We start from the raw sequence: 26,003 nt of genomic DNA on the forward strand, positions 1-26,003 counted from the left end.
ACTTTTGCTTTGCCTCAGCAAGAAAAAAAAACCTTAGAGACTCCTACATAATTAGAAAAGAGAATTTTAATTTTAAAAATTAAAAACTTTGAAGTTTCACTTTTGTTATATGCTGGAAACCATACAGACAAAGCTTTTATAGCAGTAAAACTTAAATTTGGATTACGTAAAACAATTTTAATATTCATTAAAATGTATACACCAGAACTATCAGTCAGTAATTGTTGAACTGCACTTTTTTTTCTGATGCAAAGAATAGAAAAGAGAGATTGGAGAAGAGGGGATTACAAGAGAGTAAACACACACACACACACACACACACGAGAATACACAGTGAATACACAGGTACCGCCCGTTCCGAGAGGTGCGCGCGCACCTTTCCGAAGGGTGGAGGTGCGTGTGCACCTCTCCAAACCACCGCCATCCCGTCCGGAGACCTGCCGCGTTCGCATTAACGAACACGGCAGCTGTGCAAACGGGATGGCGGCAGTTTGGAGAGGTGCGCGCGCACTCTCCAAACTGCCGCCATCCCGTTTGCACAGCTGCCGTGTTCGTCAATGTTTGACGAACGCGGCAGGTCTCCAAACGGGACGGCACGCACCTCTCCAAAGGGGAGACCCATCGCCGCGCAGGTGCCTCCCATTTTGTGCATGCACAAAATGTTTTTTGCGCATGCGCGTGAGTGGACGCACGCGCGCACACTTTTTGCGGCTCCCACTTTTTTGTTTGTGTGATGGAACCGCTTCTGAGTGGCTCTTTTCCTTTTTCCGGTTGCCGACTCCTGCTCCCCAGCATATTTGCTATGATCATCAGTCAATATACATTTTGGAAGTAGTTGAGGATTATAGGATATACTGTATGTAGCAACTCTATTTTTCACTCCTGCTCAAATAAATTCTTCACCCAGATATTTTTTGACACAAATGTTTCATTTTAAATAAAATTATTATTTATAAAATATAATTGTACTTATTACTGCTGTGAAAAATATTTGAAGCTGCTTCTTTATACCTTTGTATCTTTCTTTATATCTTTCTCTTTTTTCTACTTTCTATTTGAAAGTTTAGATTTGTCTGTTATTTCTATCTTTTTTTTCTTTTCTCTGTTCTAATTTAGTTTGTATCAGTCCTTGATATTGCTCTTAAAACTTTCAATAAAAATATTTTTAAAAAAGAATCTAAGTTAGTTTTTACATGATGATATTATGGCTATTCTTGATCATTGCGCAATGTCATTAGCAAAACTTCTTGAAATTACACAGCGATACACTTTGCAATCTGGTTGTAATATTAATTGGAATAAGTCTAATTTGTTGCCGTTGGGATCTACTATATCTACAGGTAGCTGTAGGAGATTAGGATTTAAAGTTTTTACCAGGTCTATAAAACACCTAGATTTACATGTTTCTTGAAATATATTACAATATGTTAAATTAAATATGCCTGAATGTACAGATGCAATTTCACTAGATATAACTCAGTGCTTAAAAGTCCTGCTAAGTTTTTGGGGTAAGATTGATGTTATTAAAATGAACATTACAGAGAGATTAATGTATATTTTAAGAGAGATACCAATGTTAATTTCCATTAGATATTTTACACAGATAAGTAAGTTAAAAGGCTAAAGTGCCTAGAATATCTGCTAAATTGCAACTGCCTCATGATGGCTTTAAGGTACAGATTTTCAACTATAGGTACTCCTCGACGTATGACTACAATTGAGCCTAAAATTTCTGCTGCTAAGTGAGACCGTTGTTATGTGAATTTTGCCCCATTTTATGACTTTTCTTGCCACATTTGTTAAATGAATCATTGCAGTTGTTAAGTTGGTAACACGGCTTTAAAGCGAATCCAGCTTCCGTATTGACTTTGCTTGTCAGGATCATGTGATCCTGGGTCACTGCAACCCTCATAAATATGAACCAGTTGCCAAGCATCCATATTTTGATCAAGTGATCATGGGGATACTGCAATGGTCATATGTGTGAAAAATGGTTGTAAGTCACTTTTTTTAGTGCCGTTGTAACTTTGAATGGTCACTAAACGTACTGTTGTAAGTTGAGACCTACCTGTATACTATTGGGCCTTTATTTTAACACTTTTGGGAGGGGGAGAAAGACTTTTTATACTTACTCTTCTCTTTGAGCCCATTTGGAAAGCAAGTATATATCTTTTTTTGAAATTAAAGAGAAGCATTCTTTTCCTTTCCCTGAAAGCTGCTAGACATATCCGGTTTTCAATAAGCAGTTACGGTTTGATCCCAAATCACAAAGAAACTGATGTTATAAATATCAGTCATTAATACCTCAAATGAAAACTCTTGAATTGATTTGTTCTATGCTTCCTTTCTTTATTTTCTTGGCTATTCAACATATTTGTGTACTTCTCCAACAACAGAATTCAAAAGCTTCAATACTCTTCCTATTCTGCTTCTTCAAAGACCAAGCTTTCCTTTTGTAAAGTGTTCAGGGAAAACAATTTCCTGCAGGAGTGAGATCTTTGCAGGTATAGAGATATTCTGGCATCTGAATATTACTTGTTGGGTACTTTCCAGGTGCTAGCCTGAGGTAGGTAAGTAGGTAAGTATTTACGGTATTTATTTACGAAAATTTATATGGCTGCCCAACTCACTCTTAGTGACTCTAGGTAGCTTACAAAGATAAAAAAAAATATAAAACCAATAAAAAAGGAATAATACCCCCCCCCCACACACACACCCTGGCGACAACAATCAAATGAGCCATTTGGTGGGATCAAATTTATGTAATCATATTTAATCTAGTTTTATCATTAGAACATGTTTTAGATTTTTTTCTTTAACTACGTAATCTCTATCTTTTTTTCTGATGTTACTTTTAATTTTTTTACCATAAAGATAATTAAAGCATCACCTCTTTTTCTTTTCCTATATAATGAAATTATAATAGGCAATCTTGGCAGAGCAATCTAATACATAAGAGAAGTGAGCATCAGATTCCACCTATCCAAGTAGCTATATACAGTTGCAAGAAAAAGTATGTAAACCCTTTGCGATCACGTGGAGTTTTGTATGAATTGACCATAAAATGCGCTCTAAACGTCATGTAAGTCACAACAATAGAAAAACACAGTCTGCTTAAAATAATACTACACAAACATTAGCTGTTGTCATGTTTTAATTGAACATAACATGTAAACATTCACAGTGCAGGGTGGAAAAAGTATGTGAACCCCTAGCCTAATGACTTCTCCAAGAGCTAATTGGAGCCAGGAGTGAGCCAACCTTGACTCCAATCAGTGTGATGATATTGGATGTGTTGCTGACAGCTGTCCTGCCCTTTAAAAACACACACCTGTTTTGGGTTTACTGGTCTCAAGAAGCACTGTCTGATGTGAACCATGCCTTGCAGAAAAGAGCTCTCAGAAGACCTACGATCAAGAATTGTTGACTTGCATGAAGCTGGAAAGGGTTACAAAAGTATCTCCAAAAGCCTTGATGTTCATGTGTCCACGGTAAGACAGACTGTCTACAAATGGAGAAAGTTTAGCACTGTTGCTACTCTCCCTAGGCGTGGTCGTCCTGTAAAAATGACTGCAAAAGCACAGCGCATAATGCTTAATGAGGTAAAGAAGGTAAAGAAGAATCCTAAAGTGTCAGCTAAAGACCTACAGAAATCTCTGGCACATGCTAACTTTTTTGTTGACACATCTACAATAAGGAAAACATTAAACAAGAATGGAGTACATGGGAGGACACCATGGAGGAAGCCACTGCTGTCCAAAAAAAATATTGCAGCACGTTTGAAGTTTGCAAAAGAGCACCTGGATGTTCCACAGCACTACTGGCAAAATATACTGTGGACAGATGAAACCAAAATTGAGTTGTTTGGGAAAAACACACAACACTATGTGTGGAGAAAAAAAGGCACAGCACAGCAACATCAAAACCTCATCCCCACTATAAAACATGGCGGAGGGAGCATGAATTCCAGAGTTTATCAGGACATTTTGCAGGAAAACGTACAACCATCTGTCCGCCAACTGAAGCTCCGCAGAGAATGGGTGATGCAACAGGACAATGACCCAAAGCATACAAGTAATTCAACAAAACAATGGCTTCAACAGAACAGAATACGCCTTCTGGAGTGGCCCAGTCAGAGTCCTGACCTCAACCCGATTGAAATGCTGTGGCATGACCTTAACAGAGCGATTCACACCAGACATCCCAAGAATATTGCTACACTGAAATAATTTTGTGAAGAGGATTGGTCCAAAATTACTCTAGATCGTTGTGCAGGTCTGATCTGCAACTACAGGAAACGTTTGGTTGAGGTTATTGCTGCCAAAGGAGGGTCAACCAGTTATTAAGTCCAAAGGTTCACATACTTTTTCCACCATGCATTGTGAATGTTTCCATCTTATGTTCAATTAAAACATGACAAGAGCTAATGTTTGTGTAGTATAATTTAAGCAGACTGTGTTTTTCTATTGTTGTGACTTACATGACGTTTAGAGCGCATTTTATGGCCAATTCATGCAAAACTCCACGTAATCCCAAAGGGTTCAGATACTTTTTCTTGCAACTGTATATAAGTTCTTCAATGTTGATAACTAAATCAGGGACTTTCCTGGTGTAAAACTGCTTAGCTATGTTTTTAATGTTTGAACATGACGAGAACCAAATACACATGCACACTCAAAATCCCCTATTCATCAAATGTAATCATTTGAGATAAAAAAAGTCCCTATACTGAAAGAATAAACATTTACAAAAATTTCTAAATATTATTACTGAACACAAATCCATTCGGAACCTTTTTAAAGTAGGGAAAATTTGTTCCAGCTTTCTGGATTAACTGAAGCATAGGTAGTCTTCAAATGCTACAAGAGTATAGAGCACACTGCAGTAGTCCAGATGAGCGATAATAAGACCGTGATTGCCCAGCTGCCGACAATGGACTCTTCCTGGGTAGAGGCAAAACTTTGACAAATCTGAGCAATGTTATCAATGAAATGCTAAGCTAAAACAGCACCCAGGCAAGAAATATCAGTGTTGCCCTCTCTCTCCTGAAAGACAATAAAAGAGAAGATTCTGGGAGGCTGGGAAGCAGGCAGGCTAGATTGATATGCTGTGTTGGGACACCAGTGGTGATGGTAGCGGAAGGGATTGAAGGAAAATATGAGATAGATCGGGTGGTTTCTTAGGATACATTGCAGGGGAAAGAGGGGTTAATAGAAATAACACTTAGACACATATACCCCTTCACAGTGCTTTATAGCCCTCTCTAAGTAGTTTACAGAGTTATTGCCCCCCAAAACTGGGTCCTCATTTTACTGACCTCGGAAGGATGGAAAGATGAGTCAACCCTGAGTAGGTGAGAATCAAACTTCCAACTGCAGACATATTTGTTTCATCCAAAATCTGAAACAATCAAACTGATCTGGAATTGAGTTCTGCTGCTCTGAAATGGCCTAACAGAATATTTGAGATGTGATGCAATGATTTAAAACAAAAATTTTTCCTCCTTTTGTGTCTCCTACCTATCAGGAGCCTTAGCACCCAAAATTGATTATTAACCACTTTAATAATCATGATTTAGTTTGCTGTCAAACCCAGAGCAGCTTATTTATTGAGTAAGGAGCCATGTGGCACAGTGGTTAGAATGCAGTATTGCAGGCTAATTCTGCCCACAGCCAGGAGTTCAATCCTGATAGGAATCAAGATTAACTCAGACTTCCATCCTTCTGAGGTCAGTAAAATAAGGCCCCAGATTGGAGGCAATATGCTGGCTCTGTAAACCGCTTAGAGAGGGCTGTAAAGCACTGTGAAGCAGTATATAAGTCTAAGTGCTATTGCTATTGATCTGTCATATTTATATTTCACATGCTCTTAATCAAACCAATCCATGGCAGTTTACAGTATAAATCAAAAATCATAAAGAACCCCATAGCAAACATTAAAATACATTAAAACTCACACTAATTATATGTTATATAAACAACAACAATCTGAAATTAAAGAATAAAATCCATAGTAGCAATCTTAATGTACAATTGTTTAGAAAGAAGCTTGCATGTAAAAATGAGCTTTTTACATTTCTTCTTAAAAAGAACCAGGAGGGTGGGGGTTCTGAAAATAGTCACACTGTAGAACAGACATGTCAAACACAAGGCCCGGGGGCCAGATTCGGCCCGCGAAGTGGTTTCATGTGGCCCGTGAAGCCATCCTGGAAACAGTGAGGGAACGGCCCCCACTGCCTTGGCCCTGGCCCAGAGACCCTCCTTCTGCCAGAGACCCTCAGATCTGTCCCACTCCTGCCCAGGACCCCATAGGCACCCTTGATGCGAACAATGTAGAGCTGGCCACGCCCACCCAGTAGGCCATACGCACTCTAGCCACGCCCACCCAGTAGGCCATGCCCACCCTGGCCATACCCACCCGGCCCCCTGAGGGCAACCACAATGCTGATGCGGCCCTCAATGAAATTGAGTTTGACACCCCTGCTGTAGAAGATCTTCTCTGATTATAAATCTATACACTATTAAAAGTTTGATTCCTGTAACCTTTAACTAGGCAAAATGGTTCATCACAGGGCAAAAACCTTTTGAAACAACGTACTCAAATGGCCTAACTTATAAAATGTGTCAAAATCTGGGTTCCAGTACTCCTGCGTAATTGAAATTTGGTATATTTTATAAACCATCTTATGATATAAAAATAAAACAGCTTACGACATAATACCAAACATCATAAAACATTTCTGATGTATGTGCTTGATTGTGCTGAATTTTCAGCAGATACATCTTTGAATGTATCCCAGCTTTTCCAGTAAAAGCAGTACATTAGAAGTTCTGTGATTGTTGATGGCATACAGGAATCTGATAAGGAAATGCGTCTGAAAGGATGACTCAAGAAGTCATGGATTGTCTAGTATTTTATACAATCAACTTTTGAACTGAAGACTGTATGTCAGGCATGTCAAACTCGTGATGTCACATGACATGCGATGTATCATGACTTTTCCCCCATTGCTGATCTCACGTTCCTGCAATCTCCCTCACTCGGTTTCAGCTTCCCTTGCTACAAGAGAAAGCAGGCTAAAATGAGGGAGATTGCAGCAGCGTGAGATCAGCCGATTCGCATTCCTGGCAATCTCCCTCACTCCGTTTCAGCCTGTTTTCTCTTGTAGCAACGGAAGCTGAAACCGAGAGAGGGAGATTGCAGGAGCGTGAGATCGGCGTTTCTCAGCACGTGCCGATTCGTGCTCCTGGCAATCTCCCTTGCTTTCTACTTGCGGAGGTTGGGGCTGGCCATACAGATCAACGTCAGACCATAAGACGCACCCTCGTTTCCCCCCCACACTTTTGGGGAAAAAAGTGCGTCTTATGGTCCGAAAAATACGGGTATAGGGTTTGGGCTATACGCGCCATATAAGACTACCGTATTTTCTGGTGTATAAGACGACTGGGCGTATAAGACGACCCCCAACTTTTGAGAAGATTTTCATGGGTTAAAAAGTCATCTTATATGCCGGAAAATACGGTAGATATAAAGGTTGGAGTGGTAGGCAAAATTCTAAATGCTACAGTAACCTTTATACAAGCAGTGAGTCTGCATAGTATAAATTATGATTCTGAATGTGTTACCCCATCTTTGTGAAATAAAGAATTTGATATTTCACTCTCCTCTTAAGATTTTGCTGTGCTTTATCAAAATATAAGCTTGCCCCTCTCTCTCCCTCTCTCTCCCTCCCCCTCCCTCCCCCAGATTAGGGCTACAAGTTTTCTTTTCTTTCTTTCTTTCTTTCTTTCTTTCTTTCTTTCTTTCTTTCTTTCTTTCTTTTTTCTTTTTTCTTCTTTTCTTTTCTTTTCTTTCTCTCCCCAGTTTTGTTTTGCTCTCAGACCTTTGGTAGATGCCCAGATTTTAGAAGAACAACTATTTTTTAGAATGAGACACTGGTAGTATTCAAGCCAAACCATGCTAGCTTTTCTGATAACACCCAAGGTTATCAGCACTGTAAGTTATTCATATGAAATTTGCATGATATCATCATCCAACAATAGACCTGCTGTGTTCACCTGATGCACATGTTATATTTTCCAGATTATAGAAAGTCCACTTAAAAAAAAAAGAACTCTTTTCCATCTTTCTGGTTATAGGCACCAAACTAGCTTAAAAATTTGGAGAATTACAGGATGAGTGAAATATTATCTAGCATTTTCTATGGAGATTCTCAGTCATTCAAGTCATGATTATCCCAAAGGTGCTTTTGAAGAGGAAACTATACTTTGTTGTTTTTCTTTGAAGACATTTCATTTCTCATCCAAGAAGCTTCTTCAGCTCTCTGAAGAAGCTTCTTGGATGAGAAGCAAAACATCTTCAAAGAAAAACAGTCCAGTTGCCTATTGAAAAAGCACCTTTGGGATTATCCAGCACTATTCTTTCCTTTTATTGGGAGTTTGAGCCCAATAATTCTCTAAAATTAAAAGTGATTGCTTACCGGTCTATACAACTACCTATGTACCTAGCTCAAAACAGATGCTTTCTGGGGTTGAGCTCCGGATGGCCCCCAACCTTCACTCCTTCTGGTGGGATCTAAAAACCTATTTATTTGAGCAAGCCGGCCTGGTCTGATGGGTTTGGGGTTGGGTTTTAATATGGTTTTAACTATTGTATATATCGGGCATAAATTATTTAATTGTTTTTTAACTTTTGTACTTTGTTTTTTAATGTTTATTGCCCTGTACACTGCCCTGAGTCCTTCGGGAGAAGGGCGGTATAAAAATTTAATAAATATAATATAATATTCTCTCTTCCTATTTGTCCTTCAAGAGTAGGAGAAAAAGATGCAACTGTTGGAGGAACTGTTGGCCACTGGTCTTCAGTTTCCCAGCTTAGAAAGTTACATCTACTAGTATGTTCAGAATACAGTGGGACCTGTACACAAGACACTAAAGTCTTGTGAATATGAGAAGCCCATTATTGAGGTATTTTCTATGGCACCACTTCTGGTGTGGTGTTGGTTCACCATAATGCTTGCCTGCACTCTGCTAGATGTACCCAAGAACTTTTGAAGCAGTTCCGTTGGGATGTTTTTGATCAACCCCCCCTCCCCATAGCCCAGATTTGGCACTGAGCAACTACTACTAAGGAATTTCAAACCTTGTAAGACATTATGACAAGTGCCTCAATTTGAATGGTGATTATGTCTAAAAGTAATGTAATGTTGTAGTTTTCTAATTGTATAATAAAAGTTCTGTATCTGCGAGTATCTGTCATTGTTAACCAAATAGAGGTTTATTTCTGAATTGCCCTCGTATTAAAAGTATTGTTGCAGAATGTAAGCTGTTCTAAGTAAAGATGCCTTTTGCAATTGACTGATTTTGTCAATTATTGTCAATTGACTGACAATTGTCAATTGATTGATTTTTGTCAATGTCCATGATGTTCAAGGCACATTCCAGCTGTTTTGGGATTGCACCCAAGGTGCCTATTTTTATTGGTGCCATCTTTGCTTTCCTTTGCCATAAGTCACTCTATTTCTATTTGCAGGTCTTTGCATTTATGATTTTCTCCAGTTCTTTCTCCTATTATTAATTTTTAAAGAGAAAAGCAGGATAGGCTCAATAATTAAAAATTCCTAGTGAGATGTCAAATAGAGGATGACTCACTCCAGTTCAAACTTTACAGTTTACTATTATTTAAAAAAATGAACTTAACACTAGGTCTGTATTTCCATAGCTTGAAGGCCTATGACTCTACTCAATAAGATTTGTAGCTTGGTCCCCATCTCGGTCAAATTGACAATAAATAAATAAGTAGGTGGATATTAAAAAACTCAGAAGGGAAACAAGAAATAACATGTTTTTTAAAAGTACAAAAGATAGAGACTTTTCAGTAGGGAATTCAATCCACTCAACTTTCAGTAGAGAGAGCTGCAACAGGGATAAGTTCTGGTTTCCTTAACATTCCTCTCAAACATAGTTTATTTTTATTCCTTTTAACTTATTGTAATGGAATGTAGTAAGGAAGTGGATTCCCAGGAGGAAGGGGATGCATTCCAGAGTAAGTGGTAACTCAGTCTGAATGTTACCTGTGAGAGAAAGAGGGTGAAGACAGCCCCTCCCTCTGTTTTCAAAATATGATTTAAATCACAAAGAGCTACAAAAACAAACAAATTAGTCTGAACACTTCAAAATCTTTGGAGTACTCTTAATGTCATCATGACAGACAAAGGGGAGGGAGCACACTTTTGTACTGGAACAAGAGAAGAAATGCAATGAGTTTAGCAATTAAAAGTTGACACTCTAAGGCAAGGGTCTTCAAACTTGGCCCTTTTATGATTTGTGGACTTCAACTCCCAGAGTTCCTCAGCTAGGCACGCTGGCTGAGGAATTCTGGGGTGTTGAAGTCCACAAGTCATAAAAGAGCCAAGTTTGAAGAGCCCTGCTCTAAGGCAAGGGTGTCAAACTGCTGGCACGAGTTTGAGAGTTTGAGTTCAAACACTGAAATCGGGCCTACCCCATTGCCGGCACGAGTTTGTGACCCATGCTCTAAGGAAAGCACAAAACTTATTAATGCACCATTTCTCAAAACCATTAAAAAAAATAGCCAGGTCCTATCATTTTTAGGATGGAACAGACCCAGCAAAGCCCAAGAAAAGTAAAATAAAGACAGTGACACCCCCCCCCTTCTAAGATGCCATAGCATTTTTTAAAAATCAGCTTTTCACTGATCCAGAATAAATATGCCCATGTTTCTAGAATGAAAACAAAATTGTTCCAAAAGTAAAAACTAGCAAGGGTCATTTGTTTCAGAAGCTTACAGTCACCAAGTGTCTTTTCTAAGAGAATAGTAACCAATAGCTTGGCCTGACCTGTTAAAAGAGCTTGATCTCATGGCACAGCTGCAGGTAATTAAGTAGCTTGCAAGTTCTGATTGAAAGAATGAGTGCGCCCAAAGAGAAATTTCCTGGGGGCTTTGTGCATCTTAGCAGCAGGGTAATTAGTTACACAGTTAGAGAAGTGCCCAGAGATGTTTAATGGGCCACATGAAGCCTGTCAGACTGCAGTCACTTTGTGCAACTCTTAGTAATCTTCCTTAAGGACCTAGGGAGTAAACTGACAACAAACCCACCAAGAACTTAGTTCAGTTTAGTAAGGCAACATGATGTTACAGCTGGAAGATGGCAAGAGAGGGGTTATTATTAAGCCTACCATTTACCCTTTGATCTTTGCCACTACTAGCCAAGAGAAACTGCCAAATTCCTCTTGATCGCTGCAAATTAGAGACAGGCGGTCAACCCCACAGTCCACAGGCTCCTGGCAGTTCCCTTAGGGCTTTTTTTGTTGTTTTTATTTTTTGCATTTTCAGGAGAGCAACTGTTGACATTGGCTGCCAATTTTGAGCATCACCACCAAAGTTTTGCATCCATATGTTGACAAGTTTTGCAAATGAATGAGACAGTATTTTGAGCAATTTCCAGAGGGGCTGTGGAAGAATATAGGTTACTCTTTGGGAGGAAGTGTTTACTTTGTTGGTTTTTTACTGCTCCTATGCTGTCTGAACAAACTGATTTACACAGCTTAGCAGAATGGATCATGTAAAAAAAGTGGAACAATAACTTTCCCATTCCCAAGCAACATAGCCCTTTTAGAAAATTTAACCTACTACATGTCACCACTGAAAGGTCCCTACCCTCTACTGATTATGGAGCAGTATCCAGAGCAATGTCTTAGCTAATAAGCATGTAACATCAGCAAGTTCACATGAGACACTGTTTAGAATTCCACCTGTTGCCATATTCTGTACGAGCTGTAGTTTCCAAGCATCTTTCAACAGACTGCCCCAGGCAGGTGACAGACAGTAGTAGGCTAATCCAAGCACTAGCTATCTCTAGGCAGATTGATTTTACCCTATTGAGGGTATACAATCAACCACTTCAACCTCTTTGGAGAGTCTGAACCAGGAGGAGCTCAAGCTCTTTACATGATCTGGTAAAAATACAGAGAGTCTATGGGTCATGAGCAATCCTTTTTTAAGCAGACTGACACATTTCCATCATCCCAAGAAGTCAATATTGCTTTACCACATGTCTTTTGTGCAAATTAACTTTTATTCAGGAGTCATTCTGTCAACCATTCCTAAAAATTGCCAGAACAAAGGTTCTCTCACGGTCAATAGACTAAATAAAATATTCTTCTGTTTCTTAAAGGCATATCTCATCCAAAGAATTCAAAGTTTATTTAATCATTTCAACTTTAATGTAAACAACTACTGTATTGTGCGGAGATACTTTAAAAGAAGATAAACTTGCAATTGGCCCAGTTAATGTAAGTCAGTTTTAGCATCTAAGCTTTATTCTTGAACCTGTTCTGACACAAAATAACCCTGTATTATCCAAAAAGAATAAAAAGAAGAGAACAGCCAGAAATATCCTGAGTATCTAAGCTGATGGGTGTTCTTCTTTTAGTCACCCTCAACTTCAAAACAAATAGTTCTGCTTATCAATTGAGATAATTACTCCCTTTCATGTGTCCTACTGTTTTAGTAGAAATGATACTTCTGTAAATTACAAAGAGCAAGTTTCCAGCTGTGTATCCCATCATTTTTCTTTCATTTCATTTCCTTGGTTGTTTTTAATCCAATTACAAGGCCAACTTTTTTTCTTTCTGGAATGAAATCTGTATAAATAACCTGTATTTTCGATCACCTCCCAAAATACTGAATGTTGCAAACGCTTTAAAAAAGATGGACACGAGCATAAGTAAATACAGTCTCCTTTGAAATAGGTTTTCAAGTGTGTTATTTGTCTTGCATTGCCTTTTTTCAGAGTATTGCTGAGAAATGCTGGGAATCTGCCATACCTTAAATTGCTCGGGATAGAGAATAATTCTGGCCATCCACTTACATATGAAATTGCCACATTTATCTGCCAAACTGATTCCCCCGCCCCTTCACTCAATGGATCCTTATCTGTTGATGAAAATATAACTTGCTGAAAATAAAGCAATGAGCAGGGAGTGCTATATAATGGCAAACATCCCCGCTGAAAAATGTGGATACATTTGAAAATTACCCACCATTGAAGAGGAGTTTTTTTTCCTAATAATAGACACCTCCCTTCTTAAGAACTAAAAACACTCTTTCTTCCTTCACATTCTTCCTCTGGCCTCATCCCATGTCATCCTTCACTATCTTCCTTTCCCTTGTCCGCTCACATCTTGGACATAAACTGCTTCAGCTCCTCCCCTCAGGATGCTGCTATAGGGCAATGCATGCCCAAACAACTAGACACAGGGACAGTTTTTACCCTTTGTGCCATCACTCTACAAAATACCTAATTACCACAGTACTGTCTTACCTCTAATGATATTTACCTATATAGTAGAGCTGTGTTACTATTATCCTTCTCATCTTTGCTATTACCTTCTCCTATTGGTATCTTATAATTATATTAAAGGTAAAGGTTCCCCCGCACATGCATGCTAGTCGTTTTTGACTCTAGGGACCGGTGCTCATCTCTGTTTCAAAGCCAAAGAGCCAGCGCTTGTCCGAGGACGTCTCTGTGGTCATGTGGCCGGCATGACTGGATGCCAAAGGTGCACGGAACGCTGTTACCTTCCCACCGTAGTGGTCCCTATTTTTCTACTTGCATTTTTACGTGCTTTTGAACTGCTAGGTTGGCAGAAGCTGGGACGAGTAACAGGCGCTTACTCTGTTACGCGGCACTCAGGATTCAACCCGCCAAACTGCTGACCTTCCGATCGACAAGCTCAGTGTCCTAACCCACTGAGCCACCGTGTCCCTTATATAATTATAATACTTTCTTCTATACACACATTAATTTTATCCAATTAATATTAATTTCATTTGTTCCCAGACCATGCTACTTTTAAAATTGTAGATTCTGCATTTATTTAAGGTATGGGAAAGGAAGAAGTGAAGAGGGAAGAAATGTATCTGTTCTGAACAACACATGGGACCTTTGACTGTTTATGGTTTCTTTCTCCCTTCTTTTGGGGTGCCATCTTAAATGTGAAGTCAATTTTCTTTTGAGCAAATATGGCATCTGAACCAACCGATTTGCATTTATTAGCTATCTGCAATAGATTTGCCACCACTCCTATCTCTTTGTTCTTTAACAAAACATAAACAGCAACAAAAATAAAATTTCTCTCCCCATGCAGTTTCATTAGTTTTATTTGTATAATACAATCTTCAATAAAATTATGAACAAACATCTCTGTTCTTGAAACTGTATGGTTAAAATGCAGGAAAAAATGGGATTATCAGGAGTGGATTTTTGTCTGGAAGGACTGTAGGTATCATTCCATATAGTCTCAGAATGCATTCTTTCTTCCTTTTTTCAGCTCTGTTAGGAAGCTTTCTCTACCATTCTGTGTATGTGTGCGTGCGTACATGCTCATGTGCACACCTTTGAGTCAATGTTGACTCATGATAACTGTCCCAGTAGGTCCTTGCAGGTTTGCTTCATGTTGAAAGCAAGACTAGAACCCCCAGTCTCCTGGTTTCTAGCCTTATGCCTTAACCACTACACCAGATTGTATTCAATTTTACACTTTACACTTTTACAATTTACAGCTAGACACTTCTTTGCTTTACTTGCCCATATTGCTTCTACATAGGTACATTTTACACTAAGAAGACTATGATGCTCACCCATGTGTTATGTCCTTTGCTTTTAATTTAAACTGTATATGTTAAAATTTTGATAATTATCAATAGGTACTAAAACTCACATTTTCAAGTCCTTTCACTGGGACTTGAATCATAGGGCAACATTTTTTTTACCCAACCAAGGTACCTCAAATGGGCTAGCCTACAGAAAGCATCCAAAATTTGAGACTCAGGACTCCCAAGGGAATGAATTTTGGGGGAACTGTGGCTGCTTTAGTGTTGCTGGCTGCTGCACAGCTGGGCTACTGATATGATCATGTGATCTTCATTTTCACATTTCATGACAGTTTCCCAGTCAATCTCACAATCCCTTGCTCCCTCCCTCACCCAGCAGCAGCCACTTAGCTGCTGGAAGGATTAAGAAAAGGGAAGGAGGTTTCCAATGCTCCCTGCCAGATTTCCGCAAGGAAACTCAATGGGGAAGCCACCAAAAAGTCAGAAGTCGCTTCTGCACCCACTTCTTTTTGAGTCATTTTGTTTCTCTATTTAGGTAAGGAAGTATCTCTGAAATGATAACCCAACGGGGCATGGGTTATCTCCTATATTATCATGCTGCTCCTGATTTTATTTAACATACTGATATGCCCAGAACTGGTCTGAAAGTTCTTCAAGCAAAGGAAGGGAAACCTAATCCCACTCTGAAGTCTCCTTGTACAGCACCGTACCTTTACTATAAAGAAAATTCAAAAGCAGAGCGGCACTCCAGACATTCTATGAGTTTTTCAATACAGTCTGTCTGTGTTTTCTAAAGGGTCAGAAAGCTGACTCAGAGCTAAAGAACTGCTATGATTCATGGACAGCTAAGCCTCCCACAACCACACTCCAAACAAAAAAGGCATTATCACAAACTGCTTTTGAGAATACTATTTATCACCTGGCATTATCAGCTTTTCCAAAGAAGAAAAACTATAAATCCAAGTAGGGATTGTGGAGGTTTTGGAATTCTTAGAGGAGTCCAGATGACATAAACACATGTTTTGAATCTATTTCTGTGTTCCCAAGTAATGCTTATTTCCAGGAAGACTATGTAAAGCCAGACAGCAGGTTACAGTTACGTATCGCCTGATGGTACTCGGTGGTTATATTTGAAGAAGCTTAAAACAAGCTTTTGTCTGCCACCACAAGTATGAACTGATCTCAAGTAGTTTGGATGTTTCATAGGAAGACTGAGTTGCCCTTATTTACAGAAATGTTATAGCTAAAGAACTGTGAATTGCTGGCAGTTTTTCTTTCAGAGGGCAAGGAACAGCATGAAGCATATGCATGTGTGTATGTATCAATAATATAAAGAGATTTGGAAGGGGATGGGCTTTTCTCACCGAAAGCATTTATCACCAACAACTATAATCTTATCCACAGTCGGCCACATTTTCCCATTTTAACACTCTTATCTCTTATCCACTTGGCTACTTAGATCAGAATGCTAAATCTGTCGTGGTTTTTATTTTATTTTTTTCATTTTTAATTTGTAACGATAACTTGGAAGTGGGTAAACGTTTTCCCTTGCTTTGCACACACACAATCCCTGATCAATTCTCATATGTTGCCCAAAGATTTCATCTTTCCCTGGCTATCCTAATAGCTTGTTCTGAAAACACTTTGCTCTTTTAATTCTGAAATTTAGGAGAGATATCTTTTCTGTTTAGCCTTCATGATGTTTCCAATTTCATCTCATAGCTCCCCAGGTTTTTTTTTTTTTTTGTATCACTTAAGTGAGCTGAGTTCATTCTGTATGCTATATTATTGTGATCATACATTCTCCGGTTCATATCTTGCTGGTACACATATCCTCTTTAATTTTCTCATTTTAATGTGTATACTTGATATTACTAACTCATGTTTCCATCCGTCATCTACATCTGGAAATTGTCCTGGCTGACTAGATTGGCCTTATTCATCTCTTATTTCCTACTACCCAATCCAATTTATTGCAATATTGTCTACTTAAGGATGCCATGTGTCAAATTTCCTGAACTGGACGTGAAACAGGAATTCTTCTGTATTATTTATTACCAGAGCAGAATTATTAGCAGAACAAGAGGGGCATCATTTGCTTTGACAAGATGCTTTGGGCTGCAGAGACAATGCACTGCACTTTTAAAAGCAGAGGAACAATGAGCTTTCTACCAACAAGGCACTTAGCCCAATACAGGGCATCTCTTCTGGAACCCTTCCCCTCAAGTGGAAATTCACCAGATGCCTATTTTTCCAGTCAAGTGGCTACCATGTCATATGACAAAAGCTGTTTCAAAAGAACGTTTCTACCATCTTTTTATCAGAGGAAAGGCCAACAGCAGCTACCACTTGCCATCTCAAAAGCAGTTCTATTTGTGGGTGTTTTGTTACTGAAAATAAGATCACGCTCCAATGCAAATTTATTTACTTATTTTTATCATATTTTCATATTGCCCTATTTCCCCCAGGTTAGGGTAGGACGCTGAGCTTGTCGATCAGAAGGTCAGCAGTTTGGCAGGTCGAATCCCGAGTGTAGCGTAACAGATTGAGCACCTGTTACTTGTCCCAGCTTCTGCCAACCTAGCAGTTTGAAAGCACGTAAAAATGCAAGTAGAAAAATAGGGACCACTACGGTGGGAAGGTAACAGAGTTCCGTGTGCCTTTGGTGTCTAATCATGCCGGCCACATGACCACGGAGACGTCCTCGGACAAGCGCTGGCTCTTCGGCTTTCAAACGGAGATGAACACCGGCCCCTAGAGATGGAAACGACTAGCACTTATGTGCGGGGGAACCTTTACCTTTTACCTTACAATAACTAAATAGATAAAATGATATCACAACATAACCAATAACGCCACGCAAATTGTATATCAATAAAAAGAAGGTTGGAGAAATAAAGGAGCCGTGTTGGCACAGTGGTTAGAATGCAGTGTTGCAGGCTAATTCAGGTCACTGCCAGGAGTTTGATCCTGACTGGCTCAAGTTTGACTCAGCCTTCCATCCTTCTGAGGTGGATAAAATGAGGACCCAGATTGTTGGGGGCAATATGCTGATTCTCTAAACTGCTTAGAGAGGGCTGTAAAGCACTATGGAGCGGTATAAAAGTCTAAGTGATATTGCTATTGCTATAAACCTATACTGATGTCCAAATCTCCTGTGCTAACCTCATGGCACACTTTACAGTGCAAACACTCATAAAGCATTAAATTAATTAATCTATTATATTCAATTGCCCCAGATTGTTGGGGGCAATAAGCTGACTTTGTAATAATGCTGCTTGGGGGGGCCGAAAGCCCTAATAAGCAGACATATACATAGAATGAAGGCTATTGCTAAGCACATTGATTTGTGCTTTAAATTGTAAGCCACCCTGAGTCTTCTGAAAAGGGCGGGATATAAATGGGATTAAAAAAAAGCATTGTTCTAGAGAATGGTGCCATGGTTAAGATACTGCACAGGGAATGGGGCAACTCAGGTTTCCCTTGGCAGAGTAAACCAATTGGGTAAACTTCGGGTAGTCATTCTCTCTCAGTGTTAATCATTGTCTAGTTCTGTAACAAGCTGGCTAAGAAACAAAACTCCACGCTGCAACCTGCATTGGTAAGTTTTGCTGTAAGAATTAGGCACATGCAATGCAAAGTAAGTTGGCCCTGAAACTAAGCAGGACAAGCACTAAGAACAACATTTATAAAGTATTTTTAATGATTTTAAAACACTAACCACTCACTCCAACTTGATTACAACATATTCTGAATCCCTTTAATGACACGTATCCCAACCACCATTAGGGAAGAATGATCATTTGCAGGCAGTCCTTTCAGAAGTGTGCTTCACACGCACAATAAAAAAATTTTTCTCATACTTAGCTCTTCAGAGTTTACGGTGTCAAATTTAAGCAATGCAAAGACATCTGAGTTCAACAGATGTGAACTCATTCTGACTTCAAGAGAGAATAAAAGACACAGTTCGGCCATTGTCAGCAATAAAACAGTGTAAGGGAAGAACGGGGCAAGTCCATTTTTTCATCTCAACGAAATGAAGAGGGAAGGAAAATCAAGCATTGAATTGAATTGCCATGCAAGAGTCATTACACCTGTAGTGCTTGACACCGCCACTACACGCCATCTTAGCATGGCCCCAAGTATTAATAAATAGATTAGCTCTGCATCGAAAAGAAGCTGGTATGGCTGCTCACATGAAACATTTCTCCTTTAAACATAATACTTAATATTATCAGACCACCCAGAATCCATTCTGTTAACAACAAAGATTAAATTGTTCTTTCCTCTATAAAACACAGGTTGCCATTTTACAATCAAAGTTTTTGGCAACAGCTTTCCAAGCTCCACTACATTCATGTAGGACCTTATATTTCTAGCAAACTTATTTCATTATTTCCCACCAGGATCCATCTCTACTTGGTGAAAGCAAACTCTGACAGATGATAACAAGAAATTCACATATGTGTCAATTTGATGGCTCTTGTTTTTCAGGGGAAAAAAAAAGCCTTTATTTTTTTCTAGCAGACAACCATCAGTGGTAAGTTAACATTTCACTATACAAGTTAATAATTTGATGGTAAGAAAGAGGGAAAAATAACATTGTAACCTGGGTGATATTCGCTTTCTCACTTCCTACATATATAAAGCAGCACTAAAGAAGCTGAATAGCAAAGCTGTTGCTCCGACTTACTACTTACTAACAAACTGTGTGAGTGTGTATGTGTGTGTGTATATATGTGTGTGTGTGTATAAATAAATATATGTGTGTGTGTATGTATATATATATATATATAAAAATGTGTGTGTGTGTGTGTGTGTATGTATGTATGTATGTATGTATGTATGTATGTATGTATGTATACATAGAAAGGCCTGCTTGTCTGCTTTATTTATGGTAGGCTCTACTTCCCTGTAATATCAAATTTATTCTGGGTGTAAATATGCCTTTGTTTTACTTTTCAAGTGAAGCCCTTAAAAGCAAACTCATAGCTGTCAATCCTGTTTTAAACACATGTGACATTATGCGAGTGTTTGCTAAACTCTCAATAGGCTAACATGCAACCAGCGGAGTTAGTCAACTGAAGAATTGTCAGAGAGAATTGCAGCTGAACAAAGGAGACATTCAGCTACATTCTGTAGTGAAACACAGCATTAAAACCAGCTTTGCACAGGGGGAAGGGAATTGGTACTTTTAAGCAGCTGTGTTGACCTCATGTGTTGAAAGGAAGTGCTTACAAAAGAACAGCCAAAGAGAGAGAGAGAGAGAGAGTGTGTGTGTGTGAGAGAGAGAGAGAGAGAGAGAGAGAGAGAGAGAGAGAGAGAGAGAGAGAGAGAGAGAGAGAGAGAGAGAGAGAGAGAGAGAGAGAGAGAGAGAGAGAGAGAAAGCACACCCTGTTCACAAAGCAAGAAAACGGTTCAGGGTGATGGAGCTTTTCTCTCTCCATGAAACCGTACAAGATTATACGGCTTACCAAAGGCACTCCATTAGGTGGCACTTAAGAGCCGGTTCATCTTACAGTAATGAAAAGCTGGTGTAAACAAATGCATCTGACCTACATTTCTTTTGATGGAGAGAAATGGGAAAGATTTCATTATCCCTTAGCATTTGCTTTGTTGGGTGCATAAACAAATAGCCACAACAGCAGGAAATATAGAGGAGAAGGCTCTGGTGGGTGAATGCTTTCCAAAAACTATTAGCAAAATATCTCTTACTGATCAGAACTTCCACGTGACATATGCCTATTTGAGATAATTGTATCATCTACTCTATTGTTCCCTATCCACAATCTATTTCCACCCATTTAAGACACTGATGAGTGAATTATTTTTTATCAATGACACAGCCTAAATCTTTGGAAATACTTTTGTTCCCTTTGGTCCATTTTCAGAGATGCTGGGGGAATTGAAAGATATAACACACCTGGAACACTCACTGACAGTCTCTCATTACTTCTGCACTGCAGTATGATCCTCTTTTTCTAATGGCATCTTAAGGGTGCACAGCCAGGAAGTGAAGAAATTTACCTGCGGACAGTAGATACAAACACTTTTCATTGTGCTTTGTCTTGTTTTGTTATTGGCTTACCTGGTATTCATTTGGCCAGAAGGTGCTGACAGCCAGTTCTGCCCGTAGCCAGTCTTTGCCAGTGGAGCCGGTCACGTTCCAAATGGGGTTTGCCAGAGGACCTTTGTTCACCCTAACCAAGATGTTCAGAGTCCCAGGGCTTGTCCCTTTCTTACTATACAAAAGGTAGCTGAAATCAATACAGTGGGTATCGTTCTCTTTCATGGTAGGAAGTTGAAGTCGAGCCTTTTCTCCATGGCTGTGGTGTGAAGAGTCCACTATCATGTAGGAACCTAACAAGACAAAAAGAAGGACCAATACAAGTCAATTCATTCAGAAGACAATGGGGATTGATCCCTGTTTTCATAATAAGGTGCACACACTTATTCCCATGAGCATCACTGTTTTAGAAATAGCTTTTTTGCAGTTATAGCTGTTTACAGAGCCAAGCAGGTGACTGAAGTCAAGCATTCCTGTAAATGTGTCTCTGTGTACTTTTTGGGATGTGCAAAAAGCAATTTATGTCCACATTTTGTGCCTCTCTATGTGGAAAAGTCAACTAATTAACAAAAGCAAAAAAAAATATTTTACAGGTAATTTTTTTTAACCATAATACTTTTATGGAAAAGTCATTTTAATCAAGAGTCATTATTAAAATTAACACTGAACTTTTTGTCTGGACCTTTTTCAGAATGTGGCCTCTGCCTGTCAATTTTGCATTTGTGTGTTCTTATTGGAAGTGGAAAAATAGCAAGAACTGGTTTCAGTGGGAGTTGACAATCTTGGTTGACAAGGTAAAGAAGCTGGAAGATGTGCTTATAGGTATTGTTCTGCCTCATCTTCCTCCTTTGTGTGGATTCATTTTTAATACAGGATTTTTTTTCTTTTTAGATTACCGTATCCTTTTTGGATAACATTTCAGTTGCTCAATTTATACCTTTTCTCTTTTTTTTACTGGGCATTGTTATGGTCCAATTATTATGAGAATCTAACATACCTATAAGTGTCCCTGCTGGAACAAACACTTGGTTCATCTAGTCCAGGGGTAGGGAACCTTGGCTCTTTTATGACTTGTGAACTTGAAACACCTAGAATTCCTGAACCAACCAGGCTGACTCAGGAATTCTGGGAGTTGAAGTCCACAACTCATAAAAGAGCCAAGGCTCCCTACCCCTGGTCTAATCTAACCAACTGCACAAGGGATCTAGTAATTTCCCAGCAGAGACAGTCATACTACCATCATGGCTATTCTCTTAATAAGTACAATCAGGGCTTTTTTTCTCATAGAACTCTCAGAACGGAGTTCCGGAACCTTTTTTGGATGGAACCTTGTAGGGTAGGCAAGGCGGGTTGTATGACATGTGTGAGTTCTGGCACCTTTTTCTTTTACAAAAAAAGCAATACTAGAAAAAGAAAAGTCTGACAGGCAGATACATACTTACAAACCACCAGAGAGCTCAATATTTGGAAACTTTTAAAGAAAATATATTAAAGAAAATAGCAAGTTGCCAACACTGAAGCTTCAAAAATCTACATTTATATGCAGTGGAGTTAGTCTGCATGCTAACCTGCTTTTGGGAGTGATTTCATTTATTACTTTTGAAAATGAACTTGATGTAATGCAAGTTTGAGAGGTTATTGCTCAATGAAAATAAAAAATAGGTCAGCATTTGACAGAAAATTCAGCATTTATTTTATCTGTGAGTCGATCTTAATCACTATTTGAAATACTTTGCGGACAGAAAAACATCTTAAATTCTATTACTGACATGCAATTATCTAAGGGAAAAACAAATGAATATGAAGCTATTAAAGTTTACTGGCTTTTTATATTTTGTTTAAGTATATTGAATGCAGTGGAGTTGTAACTTTGAGAAAAGTTTGCACAACTGCACTGGCTTCTACCCAACCTAATTTTTACTTGTTTTTTTCTAAAAAAAAAATCTGGAGATAATTGGGCACTAGGATATTTACAGCCATCATTACTGGCAATTTCTACACTGATGGATCAGAAATGACTTAACATAGCACATTAGGAGTTTCGAAAGAAATGCTGTGGGATGCATAGAATTCAAATTGTTATGTTCCTATATTCAAAGAACATGCAGGCACGTACCCCTAAGCATAGACTGATGAGATATGTCCTTGAGCACATTTTTACATATCTCCATTTGTGCTTAGAAGGCAGTTCCAAAACTGGGATATCAAACTCAATAGAGAGCAATATGTGAATTTTGGAGAGAACTTGTGGCTTTTGGCTGATTAGTTGAGGATTGTAGGCTACACTGGGGACATGGAGGAAGAACAGTTTAGAAGTAAACAATAGTAAATCACATTTTTTTACTATACTATTGCCAAAAAAACCTTTGGAGATGTTTATAAAGACACCAGGACATTCCAGTAAATGTTGCAGTTCTTTCTAGATAATACAGAAGTAACCACTAACATATGGGTTATTATTAATTTGAGGCAAAGGGAGGGGGGAATCACAAAAACCACCAGAAATTCATTTGGCCCACTTTATTTATTTAGATTTGATTCACTTCCAGTTCATTTCTCGATATAGTTCAAAGTGCTGGCTTTTATCTTCAAAGCCCTAAATGAACTGATGCCAGGATAGCAGAAGACTGCATCCTTCCAAAATGAGCCCCTCCCTCAAGACAGTTCTGCAAGCATCCTACTATTTTCCAGAATGCAGCTATTGGATGCGAAGCACCTTTTTTTAGAAAAAGAAAATGTCTCCGAAATCATGGAAGTTCCCTTTTCCAAGAGGTTTAGGTTTAGGTTTTAAGTTTCCAATAAACAGCTAAGATTTTTACATTCTACTAATGCTTTCATCCCTTGATTTTGTTCTAACCTGTGTCTATTATCTCATAAGATTTTAATAATTTCAAGTGATATAATAATACATGTATTTTATTATTGTTTGAATCAGAAAAAGGTATTGCAATTCGCTTTATTTTTATTTATAAAGATATAGAAAGTTTCTGCATTCTGTTTCCAATAATTAATTATTGGAATAATATTTTTTTTAAAAAAATGAAATAATTAGTTATTCCCAAACAAAAATAATGACTTTACAATTGGAAAATATTTTTAAAACCTATGTTATAGAAATATAAACTCACACAGAAGGCAACAAATGGAAAAAAAATCATCCTCAACATCCCCAACCCAAGGCCTATAAGGAAACTCACATTTTCAGAATTCACTTTAAGCAGAACAAAGCAGCCAAACAAAAAATCATCAAGGCAGGACTGGTTTCTGGTCCTTCTAAATGGCATTGTTTAATTGCCTGGACCCAGAACAAGATTTTGGCTTAATAACAGGACCCAAAGGTTGTACTGGGTGAGTAGACACTACAAGAGAAAGATCGTCTCTCATGTAGTTAGATCCTAGGCTAGGGCATAACAGCTAATAATCAACCTCTTAAATTGTGTCTCAATGCTTGCTGTTACGCAACACAGTTCATGCAACAGAGTTGTCTATGGACACAGTCCTTCAAACAAGATGTGGTTTTTGAAGGTGACATCAAGAAAATCTCATTTCAAAAGACCACTTGCAAGGGGCTTGAGGCATGAATGACTGTAAGGAAAACCTCTTAGTTCTCTTAGTCCAGGAAGAGGCACAATAGTTACCACCTGCTCTTCAAGCAAGAGGCGACAATTCAGGAACTGACTGACTAAGGATGAAAAGATGCAATTGAATATCATGCACATACTGATAAACCCTAATCCCAAACTGCTGAGTTCCTCCACCAGAAAAAAAATAATACACAAAATTATAATAATCTATAATTTATACATACATAAAAGTAGTACAATAAACATTCCAAGGAACGGAAGCCACAATTCTTTACCATCATCCACAGCTAATCTTATTGGTAAATTATTAGTTCATAAATTATTGATGACATAATTCTACATCCCACTGAATAATTGGGGCCACTCCAGAGTCCATTGGAGCTCAGTGACCAATAAATGTAAATAAATGAGTTTATTCTCTAATGCTGAGCAATACAAAAGTCTAACAGGTTGTGATAACTATCCATCCTGAGCAAGGGAAGGGCGACTGAACAAGGGCCATTGGCTGGTTACCAGGAGACACGGTAATGTAATTCATAATGTTGGTTTGTAAGCATACTTGGTTGGATTCACTTGGTCAGATTTACTTCCAACAGTGCTTCAGACACCTCATCTGATTAAAGAAAGTTGCCAGTTTGCTTCTTCTTCTGAAATGCAAAAGGCGATGCTAGCACAGAACAAATTTTTTCAAGAGAGACAAACACTATGTCTACAAAACAGCTGCTCAGAAACCGGATGCTCCTGCTGTTTAATAGCTTGCCACTTCTTTACACTGTACCTGGGGGAAAAACTGAAGGCTGGAATCAAAGCTTTTTTCTTTTTCTTTTTAATCATTCCAATGAAATACATAGCAATAACAATCCTCCAAACCTTTAGGTTTTACCTGGATGAAATGAGATTACTTGAAGTGCAATCTGTTCCCTCCTTTGCCAGAATGCAATGCAAAGGATATAAACTGACACTTTAAAGATTCTCAGCAACACTGGAAGAATTTTGTTTAGCATTTACCCTTAAAATTGAATGGGCTTGAATACCTATGGAAAATAGAGGTAGTCCTCAACCACAATAGGGACCGAATTTCCAGTTCTATGATGCAGGTAAGTATGAGGACAGGTCATAAATCACTTTTCCCAAGACAGTCACAACTTTGAATGATTGTTAAACAAACAATCATAAATTAAAGACCACCTGTAGTTGTGTACTTCATACTCTAACTAATTTCAAATACAGCACTTATGTACTATTTCTGTCTATTTCATTTAATTTTATCCCCCTTTATTTTTTATGAACTTAAGGTAGTATATAGATTTAAAGTTCCCAACTCTTTTCCCCCCACAATAATCCTGTGAGGTAAATTGGGCTGAGACAGAGCAATAAAGCCAAAATCAATCCACTGATTTCCATATCTAAGGGAGGGCTAGAACTCAGTTTCCCAATTTCTAGACCAGCATTTAACCATTATTTTACATCGCACTGTCTGTTGAAATCACTCTCTCAGTTATATTTGGAACAAGAGCTCACTTCACAAAAAACCTATGTTATAGACTGCATTAAACTGGGGAAAAAAAGATTATCCACATGTTCAAAACAATACTTTAAGAGTCGACTCTCACACAATTTGGTCCACCATAATTTAGGACATCACTCTCAATCATATTTTTTTTCTGGAAACAAGATGCTATAAAGGCTAGTTCTCTATAACATCAATAATAATAATA

General features: G+C 38.5%; 1 protein-coding gene across 2 annotated transcripts in view; it reads right to left on the reverse strand.

The window, feature by feature from the left end:
- PTPRK (protein tyrosine phosphatase receptor type K) overlaps window positions 1-26,003 on the reverse strand; it is a 414,542-nt gene that overhangs the window by 264,980 nt on the left and 123,559 nt on the right. For both annotated transcript variants that reach the window (XM_083379926.1, XM_083379925.1), the window contains exon 3: window positions 20,723-20,994. In XM_083379926.1, the coding sequence (XP_083236052.1) occupies window positions 20,723-20,994 (272 nt within the window). The remainder of the gene's footprint in view (window positions 1-20,722; window positions 20,995-26,003) is intronic.

This window comes from Vipera ursinii (assembly GCF_947247035.1).
Source record: "Vipera ursinii genome assembly, chromosome: 1".
Taxonomy (NCBI): Eukaryota; Metazoa; Chordata; class Lepidosauria; order Squamata; family Viperidae; genus Vipera; species Vipera ursinii.